At 46.1% G+C, this 15096-nt stretch overlaps 1 protein-coding gene across 6 annotated transcripts in view; it reads right to left on the minus strand.

Moving 5' to 3' along the window:
- The window catches only part of LOC149369617 (dietary and metabolic glutamate transporter-like), a 57771-nt gene that overhangs the window by 24479 nt on the left and 18196 nt on the right, over nucleotides 1-15096 (minus strand). For all 6 annotated transcript variants that reach the window (XM_089559108.1, XM_089559079.1, XM_089559097.1 and 3 more), the window contains 4 exons: nucleotides 13261-13410; nucleotides 12025-12180; nucleotides 9121-9304; nucleotides 7813-7952 (listed from right to left, as the gene is read on the minus strand). In XM_089559108.1, coding sequence (XP_089415234.1) covers nucleotides 7813-7952; nucleotides 9121-9304; nucleotides 12025-12180; nucleotides 13261-13410 — 630 coding nt within the window. The remainder of the gene's footprint in view (nucleotides 1-7812; nucleotides 7953-9120; nucleotides 9305-12024; nucleotides 12181-13260; nucleotides 13411-15096) is intronic.

Here is a 15096-nt window from a genome sequence, read left to right on the forward strand (position 1 = left end):
TTGAAACAGTGTCGACAAATTGTGTCATCCTTGCCCCAGCGTAGACAGGCATCTAATGGGGAATGCAGGCCTACAGCCCCTGAAGAAATTCAATTTAATCCAAATCAGCCGCTGCGGTGGTTCAGTGCTTATGGCACTCTGCTGCTGACCCGAAAGGCACAGGTTCAATCCCAGCCGCGGTGGTCGAATTTCAATGGAGGTGAAATTCTGGAGGCCCATGTACTGAGCGATGTCAGCGCACGTTAAAGAATCCCAGGTGGTCAAAATTTCTGGAGCCCTTCACTACGGCGTCCCACTTAGCCTGAGTCACTTTGGGACGTTACATCAACATAAACCAATAAACCTTTAATCCAAATAAATTCAGCTTATTTCTCTCAAAGTTGACTCGATTGCCTTCTGGGCTTTTATGAGCTGCTCAAGCAGCCTGATAAAACGGACTCAGTAGACAACCACATGGATGCGTGTTTACACCAGGACAAATTTACAACACATTTTGCACCAGTAATTGCAAGTTGAAGGACAAGTCGACACAGCTAGGACAAAAGAACATGAACGAACACTGAAGTAACAACATGGATCAACCACTGCACACCGGAAAATTGCAGCGCAGCAGTAACAAGGACGAGACGAGAAGGACGCAAACACAAGCGCTGACTAACAACTGTGTTTTATTGCTCTGAGCCAGCCTATATAAGAACTAGGTACAAAACAACAAAACAGAAACCCAACACATCACCTCACGCATTCTTGGCACAATTATCGGAATTGTCTCCCGTTCCTCCAATCTTTCGTCCTATCTTTGGCGTTCAGAAATGACATTTCTTTTTCACTAAGGCGCACAGAGGGGTTGCTGACACACTCATCTGCGCACTTTGATATTGCCAGAGCTTCTGCTATAAACCTTGTGGTGGTGTCCCGACACTTGCGAATTATAACCGTTCTTTCAAGGGCAGGGGTGCAGCCCTTGGCACTGGCTACAGTGTAAGGCGAGTTCCCCTGAGTTTGGGTCCCTTAGGTTCCTTTTGTGCTCTTGTAGCCTTGTGTTCAGGCATCTCCCTGTTTGGCCTATATAAATGTTGCCGCACGACAGGGGAATTGAATATATCACATCTTTTTCGCAATCAATTCCCCTGTCGTGCGGCAACATTTATATGGGCCAAACAGGGAGATGCCTGAACACAAGGCTACAAGAGCACAAAAGGAACCTAAGGGACCCAAACTCAGGGGAACTCGCCTTACACTGTAGCCAGTGCGAGGGCTGCACCCCTGCCCTTGAAAGAACGGTTATTATTCGCAAGTGTCGGGACACCACCACAAGGTTTATAGCAGAAGCTCTGGCAATATCAAAGTGCGCAGATGAGTGTGTCAGCAACCCCTCTGTGCGCCTTAGTGAAAAAGAAATGTCATTTCTGAACGCCAATGATAGGACGAAAGATTGGAGGAACGGGAGACAATTCCGATAATCGTGCCACGAACGCGGGAGGTGATGTGTTGGTTTCTGTTTTGTTGTTTTGTACCTAGTTCTTATATAGGCTGGCTCAGAGCAATAAAACACAGTTGTTAGTCAGCGCTTGTGTTTGCGTCCTTCTCGTCTCGTCCTTGTTACTGCTGCGCTGCAATTTTCCACCAAGATCACAATCCCAAAATACTGCACACAAAAATTAAATCAATACAATACAGAACAATAGAACAAACTAGACAAGATACAGCATTTTTCCACTAAAAAAAAAAAGACCTTCGATCTCATTGCTTTAAGCCTACCCGGTGCGGATGTGAGCTGATTGAGTATTAATGGAAGATTTTGCCTGGAATCAATAAATCTGGGCTTACAGAGTGTAGCAGTTGGTTCCTGAAACAAAACAGGCTCATGATTATAATTAGGGGTGTGCGAATATTCGAAAGCTTCAAATACATTTCGAATATTATATTTTTAGTATTCATATTTGATTCGAAATACAAGTATTCGTGTTGTTCTGAATATTCGACCCAACGCGAATATTCGTATCTAGCCGAATATTCTATTGCGAGCACCGGCGTTCCTTTCGGTCCGCAAGTCCTATCGATAGAGACATAACAACATGGCGGCGCCCAGAGCAATGCGTAACGTTGGGCCATGACGTAGCTGACTGCACTGGTTAGCTCCTTTGTGGGTGTAACTGCGAAGCTGGTATAGTCAGAGCTGTCGCACGAAGTACCTTGCAATACGTGCCAGGTCAGTGCCAACTGAGAGGGCATTTTCTGGGGCTGGAGAAGTCGTTTCAGCTAGAAGCGAACTACTTTGGCCTGACCATGTGACGCGGCCGATTTTCCTTCACGACAACCTTTTATGTTCATCCCAGCAACGCGCTTTTGTACTTATGGCAAGCTAGCCTTAATCAATGCTGTGAACTAGCCATCTTCTCTGATATTTCCACTCTTCTAAGAATAATGTTCAAGACCTGGATAGTTTTTGTGTAGCCACACACACCTTTTGAGTTCATTTAATCATCGATAGTTGAACTGCGATGTTCTTCGGTGCTCAAATAAATGTTTTGTAGTGGTTAAATGCGTCTGTCCTTGATTATTCGATATTCGGAAGCAAGTATTCGCATTCGATTCGTATTCGAAAATTTTTATATTCGCACATCCCTAATTATAATATTGTTGTGAAAATAAAAACAAACAAAAAAGAGGTGCTCGGTATGTGGGAATAACTTGGGCTACGAAACTATGAAATCCAGGTCAAGATCTCGCTCTGGACAGCAAACAGCCCTGTCCTTCTTGCATAAAGGGCCAGTCAAGAGCGGAAAGTGGTATGCGTGCCCCATAGCAAGCTCCATGATTGTGTGCATAAACTGGCCCATGTGCAGAGAGCCCCCATTAACTCGCACTTGCACCTCTCTCTCAAAACGTCGGTCAAGCTTCATAATCATCATCATCAGCCTGACTACACCCACTGCAGGGCAAAGGCCTCTCCCGTGTCTCTCCAACTGACCCTGTCCTTTGCCAGTTGCCGCCACTGTATCCCCGCAAACTTCTTAATCTCATCCGCCCACCTAACTTCCTGCCGCCCCCTGCTACGTTTGCCTTCTCTTGGAATCCACTCCGTTACCCTTAACTCTTTCGCTACCGCAGAAAAATGGACGATTTGGAGTGTACGGAAAGAAATTTTTTTTTCACAAGAACTAATACACCCAGCACATATTGCAATGCATGAATTTGTAGCTTATTAGTTACACTTCTGAATGAAACAAACAGAAAACTTGTGTGTGCGAAAGTAAATGAACATTTATTTGTGAAATTAGCTAAAAACACAAAAAAAGTATATAGCAAAAACAAAAATTACCGGCTGCACTAAGCCAGAACTTGATTAGAGAAAAACTGGAATATACAAACTGTTGCACATGTTTATAGCTGTCATTATTCACAGTTTCAGCTATAAGAAAAATTTACTGCACTTTCTATGGCCTGTCAAGTCAGGGGTCATGACTGTGGTGCCACTGTGAAGAGCAATCAGGGGTGAAGATGTGAAGCAGAGGTAGACTGACAGGTGCTTCACATAAGGCTTTATCTTTGTTCCTCCCTTGTTCTCTGATAGCCGAGCTTGCAGTTTCTTCTCTTTTTAATTTTTTTCGGTTGGTGTTGAATGGATTCTATGGGAGGATTGGGGGCGTGGACTTCATTTCCCTCATCATACCCGAAGATTTCTCGAATGAGCTGCTCCCTGAAAGCCAGCTGATAAAATTTGGCATTTTAGGCAAGCTCTAAAACATCAGAATCAATGAAATAAGTTTTAGCGATGTGGTTCGAAAGCCAGGACACTTTCCAAGTTTTGCCAATAGATGCTGCCGCCACTGAATCATCCGGGTCCGTTACGTGCAAAAAAACAAACAAAAAAAGCGAAAAACCAATTTTGAGAAATGATTTTTGATAGCTAGAATAGATTATTCTGGTATTTCAGTAGAAATATAGTCGCGGCAGGTCAACAATTCCAATGTATATGATGATTCCAATGAACATCAGCATCTCCAACAGATTCACATCTTCCCATGAGCCGTCACGCCGAACTTGCTGAAAATCTTCATCCATGCATACTTATTAGTGTTTCCGCACACGGTCTTCATCATTTCCGCCATGAAGAGCATCAAAAAAAAGTCGAGACGTCGAGCTAATCTCCGAGCGCAGCTCCGCAGCGATGTGCCGATATGGACACCTAGCTGTCGTCTTGGTTGAAAAACGCGACGCAACCTTGAGCATTTGGCAAACTGCCTTCGCCATACGTTGTCAAGACCCTGAAGCACAAAAATAAACCACTCTCATCAATTACAAACCGTATGAACCGCAGAAAACTCACAGCGAACGAAAACAGAACTTACATGCAAGTACGCGCTGACATTCCAGGCTCCCGAGGCGAAGTCTCGCTGTCGAAACCGAAATCCAATGTTTGTACATTGTTGCCCGACTAATAACCGCTGCTTTCGTCGCAAAAAACGAAACCGAAACCAGCCGACGTACTCGGTGTCAGCTTTCGTTTTCGAGGAGCGCGCGGCGACGCGGACGCCATTTTCTCCGGCTGACGCCGCTGCGGCCGTTCAAAGTTTTATTTTTCACGGCGCCCCCTCATGTCAAAACACTGAAACCAAGGCTGCAATCGAAAGAGCAGTTGTTGAGCTTGCTAGCTAGATGGCGGAGCACGTAAACGATTCTCCAAAATGAGCTTTTTTGTGCGGGCGATTTGAATCGATCATATGCGATCGATGGCCTATGGCGCGGTAGCGAAAGAGTTAAGGACCAGCGGTTATCTTGCCTTCGCATTACATGCCCTGCCCAAGCCCATTTCTTCCTCTTGATTTCAACTAGGATATCATTAACCCGTGTTTGTTCCCTCACCCACTCTGCCCACTTCCGATCTCTCAACGGTACACCTATCATTTTCCTTTCCATAGCTCGCTGCGTTGCCCTTAACCTAAGCTGAACCCTCTTTGTTAGCCTCCACGTTTCTGCCCCATAGGTGAGCACCGGTAGGATACAGCTGTTGTATACTTTTCTCTTCAGGGATATTGGTAAGCTACCATTCATGATCAAGGTCAAGCTTACTGGAGCATGAACTCCACACGTAAACCCCAAGTTTGTCACTGCTTTTCTCGAATGTTCCTTGAGGTGGATTTTGGATGTTGTGAAGTCAGTCAACTTACATGATCACTACAATGCACAAAAATACACAAGCTGCGTGCTAAAAGTTTCAGTACCTCATTTTTCATCTGTATTCTTTGTTCTGAAAGTTTTTCTCCATATATGTCTTTCAAATTTCAAGTTTATCCACTCAACACAGAATTTAAGGGGGGACCCTGGTCTTTGAAAAAAAATTTTTATTAATGAAGTCACAGTTATGAAATTTCCAGGCCACATGTAGTTTTGTGCGCTCATTCTGGATATGTCATTTAATTTCGTGTAAAACAATTCCTTGAGCACTTGTGCAATTTTTATGCAAGTATTTTAGGAAAAATTTTGCAGAAAATTTGCTGCAGGAAACTCGCTGAAATGCATGCCATTGGGTTCTCTTGACACCAAGGAATGCAATAAGGGTAAAATTATCATCCTGGCTATCATAGAACTTGAGTTATAGAGTTTTGAAGTTGTTGCTTCAGAAATAAGAAAAGTGTGTACTATTCCTGTTTGTGAAGTGGCAGCTTCAGTACCCTGTAACTCAAGTTCTATGATAGCCAAGATGATAATTTTACCCTTATTGCATTCCTTGGTGTCAAGAGAGCCTAATGGCATGCATTTCAGCGAGTTTCCTGCAGCAAATTTTCTTATATGCTCTCTCCAAAAGACTTGCATAAAAATTGCATAAGTGCTCAAGGAATTGTTTTACACAAAATTAAATGACTTATCTAAAATCACACACAAAAATACATGTGGCCTGAAAATTTCATTACTATATCTAGATTAATAAAAAATTTTTTTCAAGACCAGGGTCCCCCCTTAAACAAACAAAGAGGATGGTTTATGTCCTCACCACAAACTTGGGAACAAAAAGAACTGTTTTTCCAAATAGTGGTTACATAAAGGTCAGAGTTTCCGTCTCACTCACTGTGCATTTCGGAACACACATGAATATGGAGAAACTAACTCCAGCTGGAAAACCACTTTTCCGGCTGCAGTAGAGTAGAATCTCAATGACATGAATCTGACGGGCTAGCAAAATACCACACAACTGGTGGCTGCAGCATCAGTGATGAGCAGGCCATCCTTAGTGAGCACTCTCAGGAGTGCAAGCATGGCGTCTTTGATGTCTTCTATGTGCAACGAGAATTTCTATGATAACCACAGACTCGCATATTTGTTGCAAGTGGGTAGAAAAAAGGACACACACACACATATATCTGCTTAAACCCACTACTATTGCATTGTTTAGTGAAATTTACTCGCAAGGCCCAGAGAAATAACTCGACAAATAGGTGAATTACTACTTCAAAGTGGCTATCACTGCCTTTCAGATTAGGCAAAGAGTTGATGACGTTGTGTCTGATATAAATTTGATGCCTCTCCTATTTTTGCCACCACAACCAATATTTTTGGAGAGAAGGATAGTGCCATAATCACTGCATACTAAACAAGTAGACTCCCTAAGATGAACTTAAGGGGACCAAGATATTCGTCTTGCCAGAAGCACCCCCAAAAAGAATAACTGACCACACTGTCAAAATATTTGTTAAGTTTGTCTTAAAGGGACACTGAGGAGAGCACTATTAACATTTTTTTATAGTAAAATCCGATAGTTCGGCATGTCATGGCTTTGTTGCCACTTGGCCGGCAGCGAAAGATGCATTTATTCTAAGAAATTTGGATTCGAAGTTGAAATAGTTTTTCCCGCCGCTCTGATTCAAACTTGGGATTCTGCTATGACGACACAGAACTAAGTGACGTGAAACATGACATTCACATGACGTAACGCAGACTCCGTGATTTCTGGTGCCAGCAGTGCGGCCTAGCAGCAGCCGAAAAGAAAGCTACCGCCGGCCGCAGTTGAAGGAATCTATCGGCTATTGCGGCCGTCGCTACAGTCGCTTCGATTACGTTTGCACTGGCGTTTTGCCAGCGTTACGATGGATCTCGTTCTCGAAGTCGTCAACGAAGTTCTCGCAAATAGACACCTTTAGCATACCGTGTACCTTGTTACCGCTAGCGGAATACCGGGAGCCCGCCTACCGCCGGAAAACGGGCGCTGATTTGTCCCGATGCTTCAGGAGCGCGCATAGTAGCCGGGCACGTGGCGCCATCTGGCGACATCAAGGAGATTTGCGCATGCATTGGCTGCGCCTCAGTGATGCATGGTTTCTCGGTTCCTGGTGTTGCTAGAACCATTCATTCTAGCAACACTGTTTTGTTCTATGATCTCATCACGCTTGTACTTGCGAGTTTGGCCTGTGGCGGCGATACCTGTATTTTGGTTCTTGCTCTTTTCTACGTTACAAGAGCTTTGTTGTCAGTATGAGTGGCGTTTTTGTAATCAGGAGCTGGTATTCTGTCGATACAAGCCAACTTCAATTTCTCCTCAGTGTCCCTTTAACGAGAGTCCTCTGTATCTTGACCTATCTGCCAAACAATGCTGCTCTCCTTCTCTCTACCAATTTGTGCCCATCGCTGTGTGGGTGATCAGGAATGCAGTGAAGCTATACTGTCTTTGTCACTGAAGCCCGAGTCGAGTTTCTTTCGTTTTTCTTTTCCCCAACAACACACTGAAAAGAACAGGAAACAAAAAGAGTGCCACTGCAAAACACACGACAGCGCGAGAAAAAAACAAGTGGTAAAAGGAAGGCCGCTCCTCACCACAGTGCTGGCCTTGAGTGGGGCCGTGCCATCGCCTGCTCGGATCTTGCGAAGCTCCACGGCTGTCACCTTGGGGTCGCAGGCGGGGTCGTCGAAGGCCAGGAAGTACCACAGGGCCAGCCACAGGAAGCCCAGCAGCCCTGTGGCAAAAGCAGCGTAGTCACAACAGTCATTCCCCTTGCTTACGCCCACTACTACCAAGCAGTCACAACGTGACCACACCCTCATTCCTACAAGGCATGCATGTGGTATCAGAATGTTTTGCTGAGAAAGCAACACTACTGGAGCCTAGCTCGGCTCGTCGCGTATGCTCGTGGCGGTGCGACTTCCAAACGACCTTGAGTGGCCGTTGCCCAGCAACGTACGATCTTGTGCCTTTGCCTAGCAACCTGAGTTACTACCCGAGCTTACACGGGTTACTCAGGTAAGCTTGTGTAAGTTCGAACGAGCGTCGTGCCATCTGCGCGAGAGGGTGCTTGGGAAGAGCAACACGGGTCGCAAAATCCCGACGGGTGGCTGGGATAGAAACAGCCACCTGCCAGTGCAGTGGCGCATCGCTTAACCGCTGCGCCACTGCGCTGGTACAGATATATGAGGACTCACAACCGTCTAGGAATCTTAAGTAGGAATTACCGATTCAGCATGCATGGACATTAACCCACTGAAGATACCATGCCACACTCCTGAGGCGGAGTTTAAGTGCCCCCTCCAACCAGAAGAATGAACACCTGCCGTCGCAGGTCTGCTAGATTTCACTATGTTAAGCCCCTATCATTTTTTTTTGAAGTGAAAAGCTTCACTACGCTAGTCAACACCACGCTTCGCGTGAGCCGGAGGCCAGATTTGCCACTTCTGCACATGCCAGAAACCGAGCGACGCCACGCATGGCGCAGGTGGCCGCCGTCGCCGCCGCTGACCTTTCGCTGCCGCCACTTCTCCTCCTCACCACCGTTTGACCTTTCACTGCAGCTGTGCGCAGTGCGCATTTGAAAGGAGGGGTATATAAGGCGCGCTTGCCCATAGAACAGGGGCAGACACTCGCCACGGAAGGAGAAGAAGAAGCAACAGTCGGACGGCGCAGAAACACAGATCTAGGAGTGGTAGATTGGGAGTTGGCTGAAAAGCACCGGGAGCTTTTCGCTTTCAGATATTTAGGCTTAACCTTAGCTAAGCCACAGCCAGTTTTTTCCTTAGGTCAGAGATTCTCAGCCTTTCCACAATCGAACTGGAAGCCAAGCCCACATGTCCCGTCAAATTCCGCTACTGCCTGTACAAATAAATGCTGGCCTCACTCCAGACGGGGCTCACCGGACATGTAGAAGGCAAAGGGCCATCCTCCGGCCACCGACAGGGCTGACAGGTGACCAAACATGAGTGTGGCCACCACGATGCCCATGTACCGGCCACAGAACAGCAGGGCCACAAATGTCGACCGTTCCCGCTTGGGCGCCCACCTTGCCACCAGGGCCACTGACGAAGGCATGCTGAGGCCCTGGACAGAAGGCAGGCCACTTCAATCAACCCCCCGCCCCTGACCGTTTTGTTATATTGTCACCGACAAGCGCAGCAGGAAGCGTGAAGCACAGCCGTTTTCTAGGACGAGGCACGCTGAACCGCCAAGCTCATGCAAGACAAAGAAGACGCTCGGCCACGCGCTGGGAGACAAGGTTCGGCCACCAGGTGGCGCCGGCAGAGTGTCAGCAGTGTGGCAATATCGAGAAATTTATTACCAAAAACGGCTTTCGGCTTTCACTTCAGATCCAATGTTCCCAAATGGCAGTTGTACGGATAGTGATAATGGGTTAATGTCCGTATATGCGGAACTGGTGTCAATCTCTGCATTTGTACCGTAAAACCCACTTATAACAATATTGAAGTGAAGTGGAAATACCATTGTTATAACCGGTAATTGTTATAACCGGGCTGTGCCAAAAGAAAGAAAAGATGACAAACTTTAGAGCATTTATTGACAGGAAGCACCCGGAGGAACTTGATGGTTCTAATGGCTGTAAAAGCTCGTCGATTCGAATTTCAGGGGCCCGGAAAAATGTTAAAACTATCGAATGACCCTGAAAAACTAACAAGAACCCATTGCACCACGGTATTTGTTTGATGAACGATTAGACTATGGTTGCTAGCTTTTCAGATGAGAATGGCGCGACGATTATTTATTTAATTTTTTTTTTCACATTTTCACAGATGCTTTATTGCATGCATACTGTCGGGAGCGTCGAAGGAGAACCGCTACTGCGTTAAACCTTCGCAAGTGGCAGCGTCGCATGTGAGGAGGCTTCACTGCAGAAGCAGCACATGGCATGTGACAAGCGCGCAGTTTCGGTGCACTGGAAGAACCGAAGAAAGAACCACGTGAACAAATGCGATCGCGCCAATCAGCGCCCGGAAGGGCTGGTATCAGGGCTCGATGAGCTGGCTACTACGAGCTTGCGCGAAGCTCAGAAAAGAGAAATGGAAACTGCGCGGTCTGACTGATTTCGAGAAGGGGCCGTATGCTTGAGTCAGGCCTGGCATTGTACGCATGTCTCAGGTGCACGGATCAGCCTGCAGCATAGAATTCAAGTCTGAACAGGGCTACTTGGTCGATCACTTGCTGTGCCAGTCATGTTTGGACGCACGCACCTTTCGAGAGCACGTTTGAATTAACTGGTAAGAGACCTGTAACGTCCGAATTAGCGAGCGTACGACAGCATAGACTTACATGGGCATGCACCAGGAATGTGCTGGCAGTTCGAATTATCCGGATTTAAAAATTAATGTACGTTAAATGACAAGCTTTTGCTATTATATTACAACTTGCAAAGGTTCCTGTTTGTAGCTGTCCGCACTGGTGACAGCTGTCATGATAGCCTCGTCAGTGAGGTCATCATCTGTCACGACTGCATCGTCAGAGTGCAAGAATTCTTTGCAACCATTACCATGCATCGATGACCAAAGCACCGTCATCACTGCACCAGGTATTTCACAGATGGGGTCTTTGCTAACAACTGCTAGCTTAGTCTATCTTGATAGTGCACTGCAAGACATAATGCTCAAAATGAGCATAAGTGAACGGGATCAAACCAGACTCATCTGGCTTACCCCTTTGACTCAAGCATAAGTTCTGCTAATGATAACGCTGATATTGTGGCCAGATTACATAAAGGATCACCACTGCTTAAGTAAATCAGCTTAGGTTTTGGCTTCATGCTTTTTACTTTTTTATTTTGTCTTGCTCAGTTTTTTGAAACACCACCCAAAAGAACTGACCTCTGAGAAATATAATGGCATCATTAACTAAAAGTGCTCAAGCAGCCTTTACAATGAGCCTTCAGGGAAGAGATTAGGAGGGACATCCGTGTGCCACGTGGGAACAACATGCTAGATGATGCCACCAAACTCCAGCTTCAAAACACAGGCTACGCTGCCACAGTAAAGGGGCTTCCGCCATGTTCTTTGTGGGCCAATTAATGTCAGTGCAAAAATGTAAGCATGGGTTTAACACACACGGTTCAACAGTTGATCACCCAGAGGTGAGATAAGAACTCTGGTGAGATAAGAACACCGCCATTTCTGCCAAACAGCAGCAATGTCTGGAGCATGGGCAGCTTTCTGCAACCTCAGTCGTTAGTTTGAATTTTGGGTCGAAAAAAAGTGGTCCCGTTATTGTGGTGCTCCGTACTGTGCACCTGCCAAAACCGGACAGTGCATCACGTGAAAATACCCGCCGCGATGGCTCAGTGGTAAGGCTCTCGTCTACCGAGCCGGAGTACCCGGGTTCGAACCCGACTGCGGCGGCCGCGTTACGATGGAGGCGAAACCCAAGAGGCGCCCGTGTGCTTTGCGATGTCAGTGCACATTAAAGATCCCCAGGTGGTCGAAATTATTCCAGAGATCTCGACTATGGCACCTCTTTCTCGCTTTCTCCTTTCACTCCTACCTTCCTCCCTCCCCCTACGGTGCGGTTCAGGTGTTCGGCGTGGTTCAGGTGTCCGGCGCGGTTCAGGTGTCTGCCGATATATGTGAGACAGACACTGCACTATTTCCTTTTCTCAAAAAACCAATTTACAATATATCACGTGAAAGTGGGAAGTATATTGCAAAATGTGGTCGTTACAGAACTTGGCTGCATGGCAGTTTGCAGTCAGGGAGAATGGGAGCATTCTGTCTCCGACACTATCAAGCTCCAAGAAGACAAAGAACAGCCTGACGACTCACGTGCACGAGGCCCAGGAGTACACGGTGCACGACCAGGGGTGCCACACCCAGTGTTGCCACCCACGGTGTGGCCGAGGTGAGGCCGGAGGATGCGAGCAGCCCCACCAGCAGAGTCCACTTGGCACTGAACCGCTCGGCCAGCCGCCCGCCCAGCACCTGTGCGACATGTGACGGGGGACGACTGACCCGTCAGCCAACAAGGCAAGTGGTGCCACGTCTCGACCTCCAATAACAAGAGCACTAAACTTCAGGCTGAAGATGTATTAGTGCAGCGCATTTTCTCAATATACACGGTACATTTCACGCACAGTATTGGCAGTGAAGATAGCTATGAATTCGTTTGCCCTTAAAAATACCGCACAGCCGATTACATAGGCAGTGCAACTCCTTTCGAGTTATAAATTGTGATGACAAAAAAAAAGACACGCTAACTAAACGCACAGTCTGACATATGCATGCTTCAGTGACGTAGAGTGGGGTGCTGATGCCAAAGGTTCGCCACACATCAGTGATGTGCCGGAGGTTTGCACCAGAGATTTTTGAGTCAATCCAACCACTAGCTTCATTTGCCCGAGTTCTCTGTATGTTAGAGTACAGCATAGCGGGTACTCTGTGGAAATAAAGAATGGTCCTAATAAATCAATATGTTATTCCCCACACAATGCAGCAATCAAGATAAACACCCATTAACCAATGAAAATGAAAAGATAATCCTCTCAACTGTTTCGAGTTAGGTAGCGGGCCTATTACACAGAACAGGCAGCAGGTAGGCAATTACTGTACATCGTATATGGAGTAAAGAAAGAAGAATATATAACAAAAGTGCAATGCCAGAGACTTCAGTGCCTGTATGCAGTGACAGCCTTTAAATGCAGATTTCTCAATACGAGAGGAAACATCAGAGTTGTCTCAATAAATAATTATTAACGAATGAGCTAAAATGACAAGCACGGGTGCCCAGACGTACGACATCCCATTAGTCTTCCATGCCTCCATGACTTCCATCACATCCTTGCCATACTGATTCTTCCCCCCTACCCTGCCTTTCCCTCCTCCGTGTGGGACTGTAAATAACACCCTAATATGCTCAACATGCCCGCATTTCTATTCTTTTATCCAGTCTCGTGCCTTCTTTTCAAGAAATAATTTCTATCCTTGGCGGATGAGTGTTTCATCCCATGAGCAGCTCCTCACATACTAGCTTTTTTTTTTTTTCACAAAGCCACACAAGCTCACCTGGGGTGTGATTACTCCGTAGAAGTACGCTCCTAGGATGACACCTTGCACTGAGGGTGACCATGAGAATACAGGTGCTCCTGCACCCTCCTTGCTACGCCCGCCTTCTGAGGGTGAGGCAGGCATGATGGTTGTGAAGGTGTCAACAACCTGGACAAAAAAAAAAAAAAAATGGTGAGATGATCACTTCATAGAACTATTAGCCGCTCACTCATTAACGGTACTCTTGCTACATGCACATTCATGGTGCACTTGGACAAGGTCCTGTACATATCACATGCAAAGTAATCAAGTTTATAAAGCACCACATCATTAAACACCAGAACCACTTCCGACGCATTATCCCCAACTTAAGTTCTCACCCACCCCTGAAGACAAGGGATCAATGTCATCCTTGCCAGACAACTTAGCTACATTTTGCTTGGTCGTAAACACACTGCCTACTGACAGTGAGGCTAATGTTAATATTCCATAAGCAAGGTACTACTGAAATCTAACAGGCAACAATTTTCAATACACTGGCACTGTAAACATGAAGGCACAGAAATTTATCCATTATAAATGCTGAGAATCACACAATTCATGCATATGAAGTGTGTTCCCATAGCATGGACTGTTTTAACAGCAAATGACAGAAAAGAACTGCACCCTGGAACAAGAGAAAATGAAATGTTTCCATCTACAGTTAAAAAGCAAATTGAATAAATTTACGCGTAAACACCATGTCTTACCGGTATGGCAGTTGAATGGTGAAATTAATGCCGCAGTCATTAACCACACTGCTCAACACTTTCTCAGCCATCAATGTCTTCCTTAAGCAACAAAGGTACGGCAGTACCAGTATGTACAATGGCAGGCGCTGATCAGGTAAGTTAAGCAAAAAGTGCTGTTGCAAAAAAAGCAATGAATTTAGCTACAAATGCGCAGAGCCTACTAAACAGTGGGCAGAGATTGGAGAGCAATACATGTGACAACAGTGGGAGTTCATGAAGGCTCCAGAAAACAGTGCAGCACTAGGGCGGTCCCGCATGCTTGCAGAAAAAAGTGTAGTACTGGCTCTCCACGTACATGGATCAAATTTAAAACTGAAACTTGAGGAAACATTTAAGCTCTGTAATAAGGGTATGTCAGCAATAGTGACAATGGGTCCCTTCAGCAGCCTGGGGTTCTTTTTTCATACCACTTTGCCTAGGTTCTGCCTACATGCCCGTATATGCGGAATTGGTCATTCTCTACTCTACATTCATAGATCATGGGGAGTCTTCATACCACTCCTGACACAGAGCTGCAACGGGCGAAACGCCACTGCCCCACCTGTGGCTGTTGCAAACACAGCTGGGGCTTATGAGACCCAGATTGCTCTTCCTAGGCAACCAATTGCGATCAATTATTAATTTAAGAGTCACCTGCCATGATGGACAGTTTGCTCACAATCTAGTGGGCATGCTGCCACCTTCCAGGGTGAGCAAGTGGTGATGATAGTCACAGGATCACGTGACCTAGGTGGTAGATGGGCCACCTGCTTTTTCACTCATAACGTTGACAACGATGACACCAACAACACCGGATTTTCTGCAGAACAGGAGTCTTTACGCTACTGCGTTAATATTAAAGCTGCACTTCCTGCGCAATAACAATTATTTCCATGCTATTTTTCTGCAATGCTTTCAAGTCTTCCCAAAAAAAATTTAGCCACGCTGAGTGGCTATAGTAAGCAGCCCATAATGGAGCAATTAGAGGGGCACTTAATCTCCACTTTAAGGGTAAGACGCGAAAGCTAACGGGTAAATGTCCATATAAGCCGAACTAGTCATTCTCTAACATTCACAGACCCCT

Source organism: Amblyomma mixtum, chromosome 1, assembly GCF_055824585.1.
Source record: "Amblyomma mixtum isolate Tamu chromosome 1, ASM5582458v1, whole genome shotgun sequence".
NCBI classification, from domain to species: Eukaryota; Metazoa; Arthropoda; class Arachnida; order Ixodida; family Ixodidae; genus Amblyomma; species Amblyomma mixtum.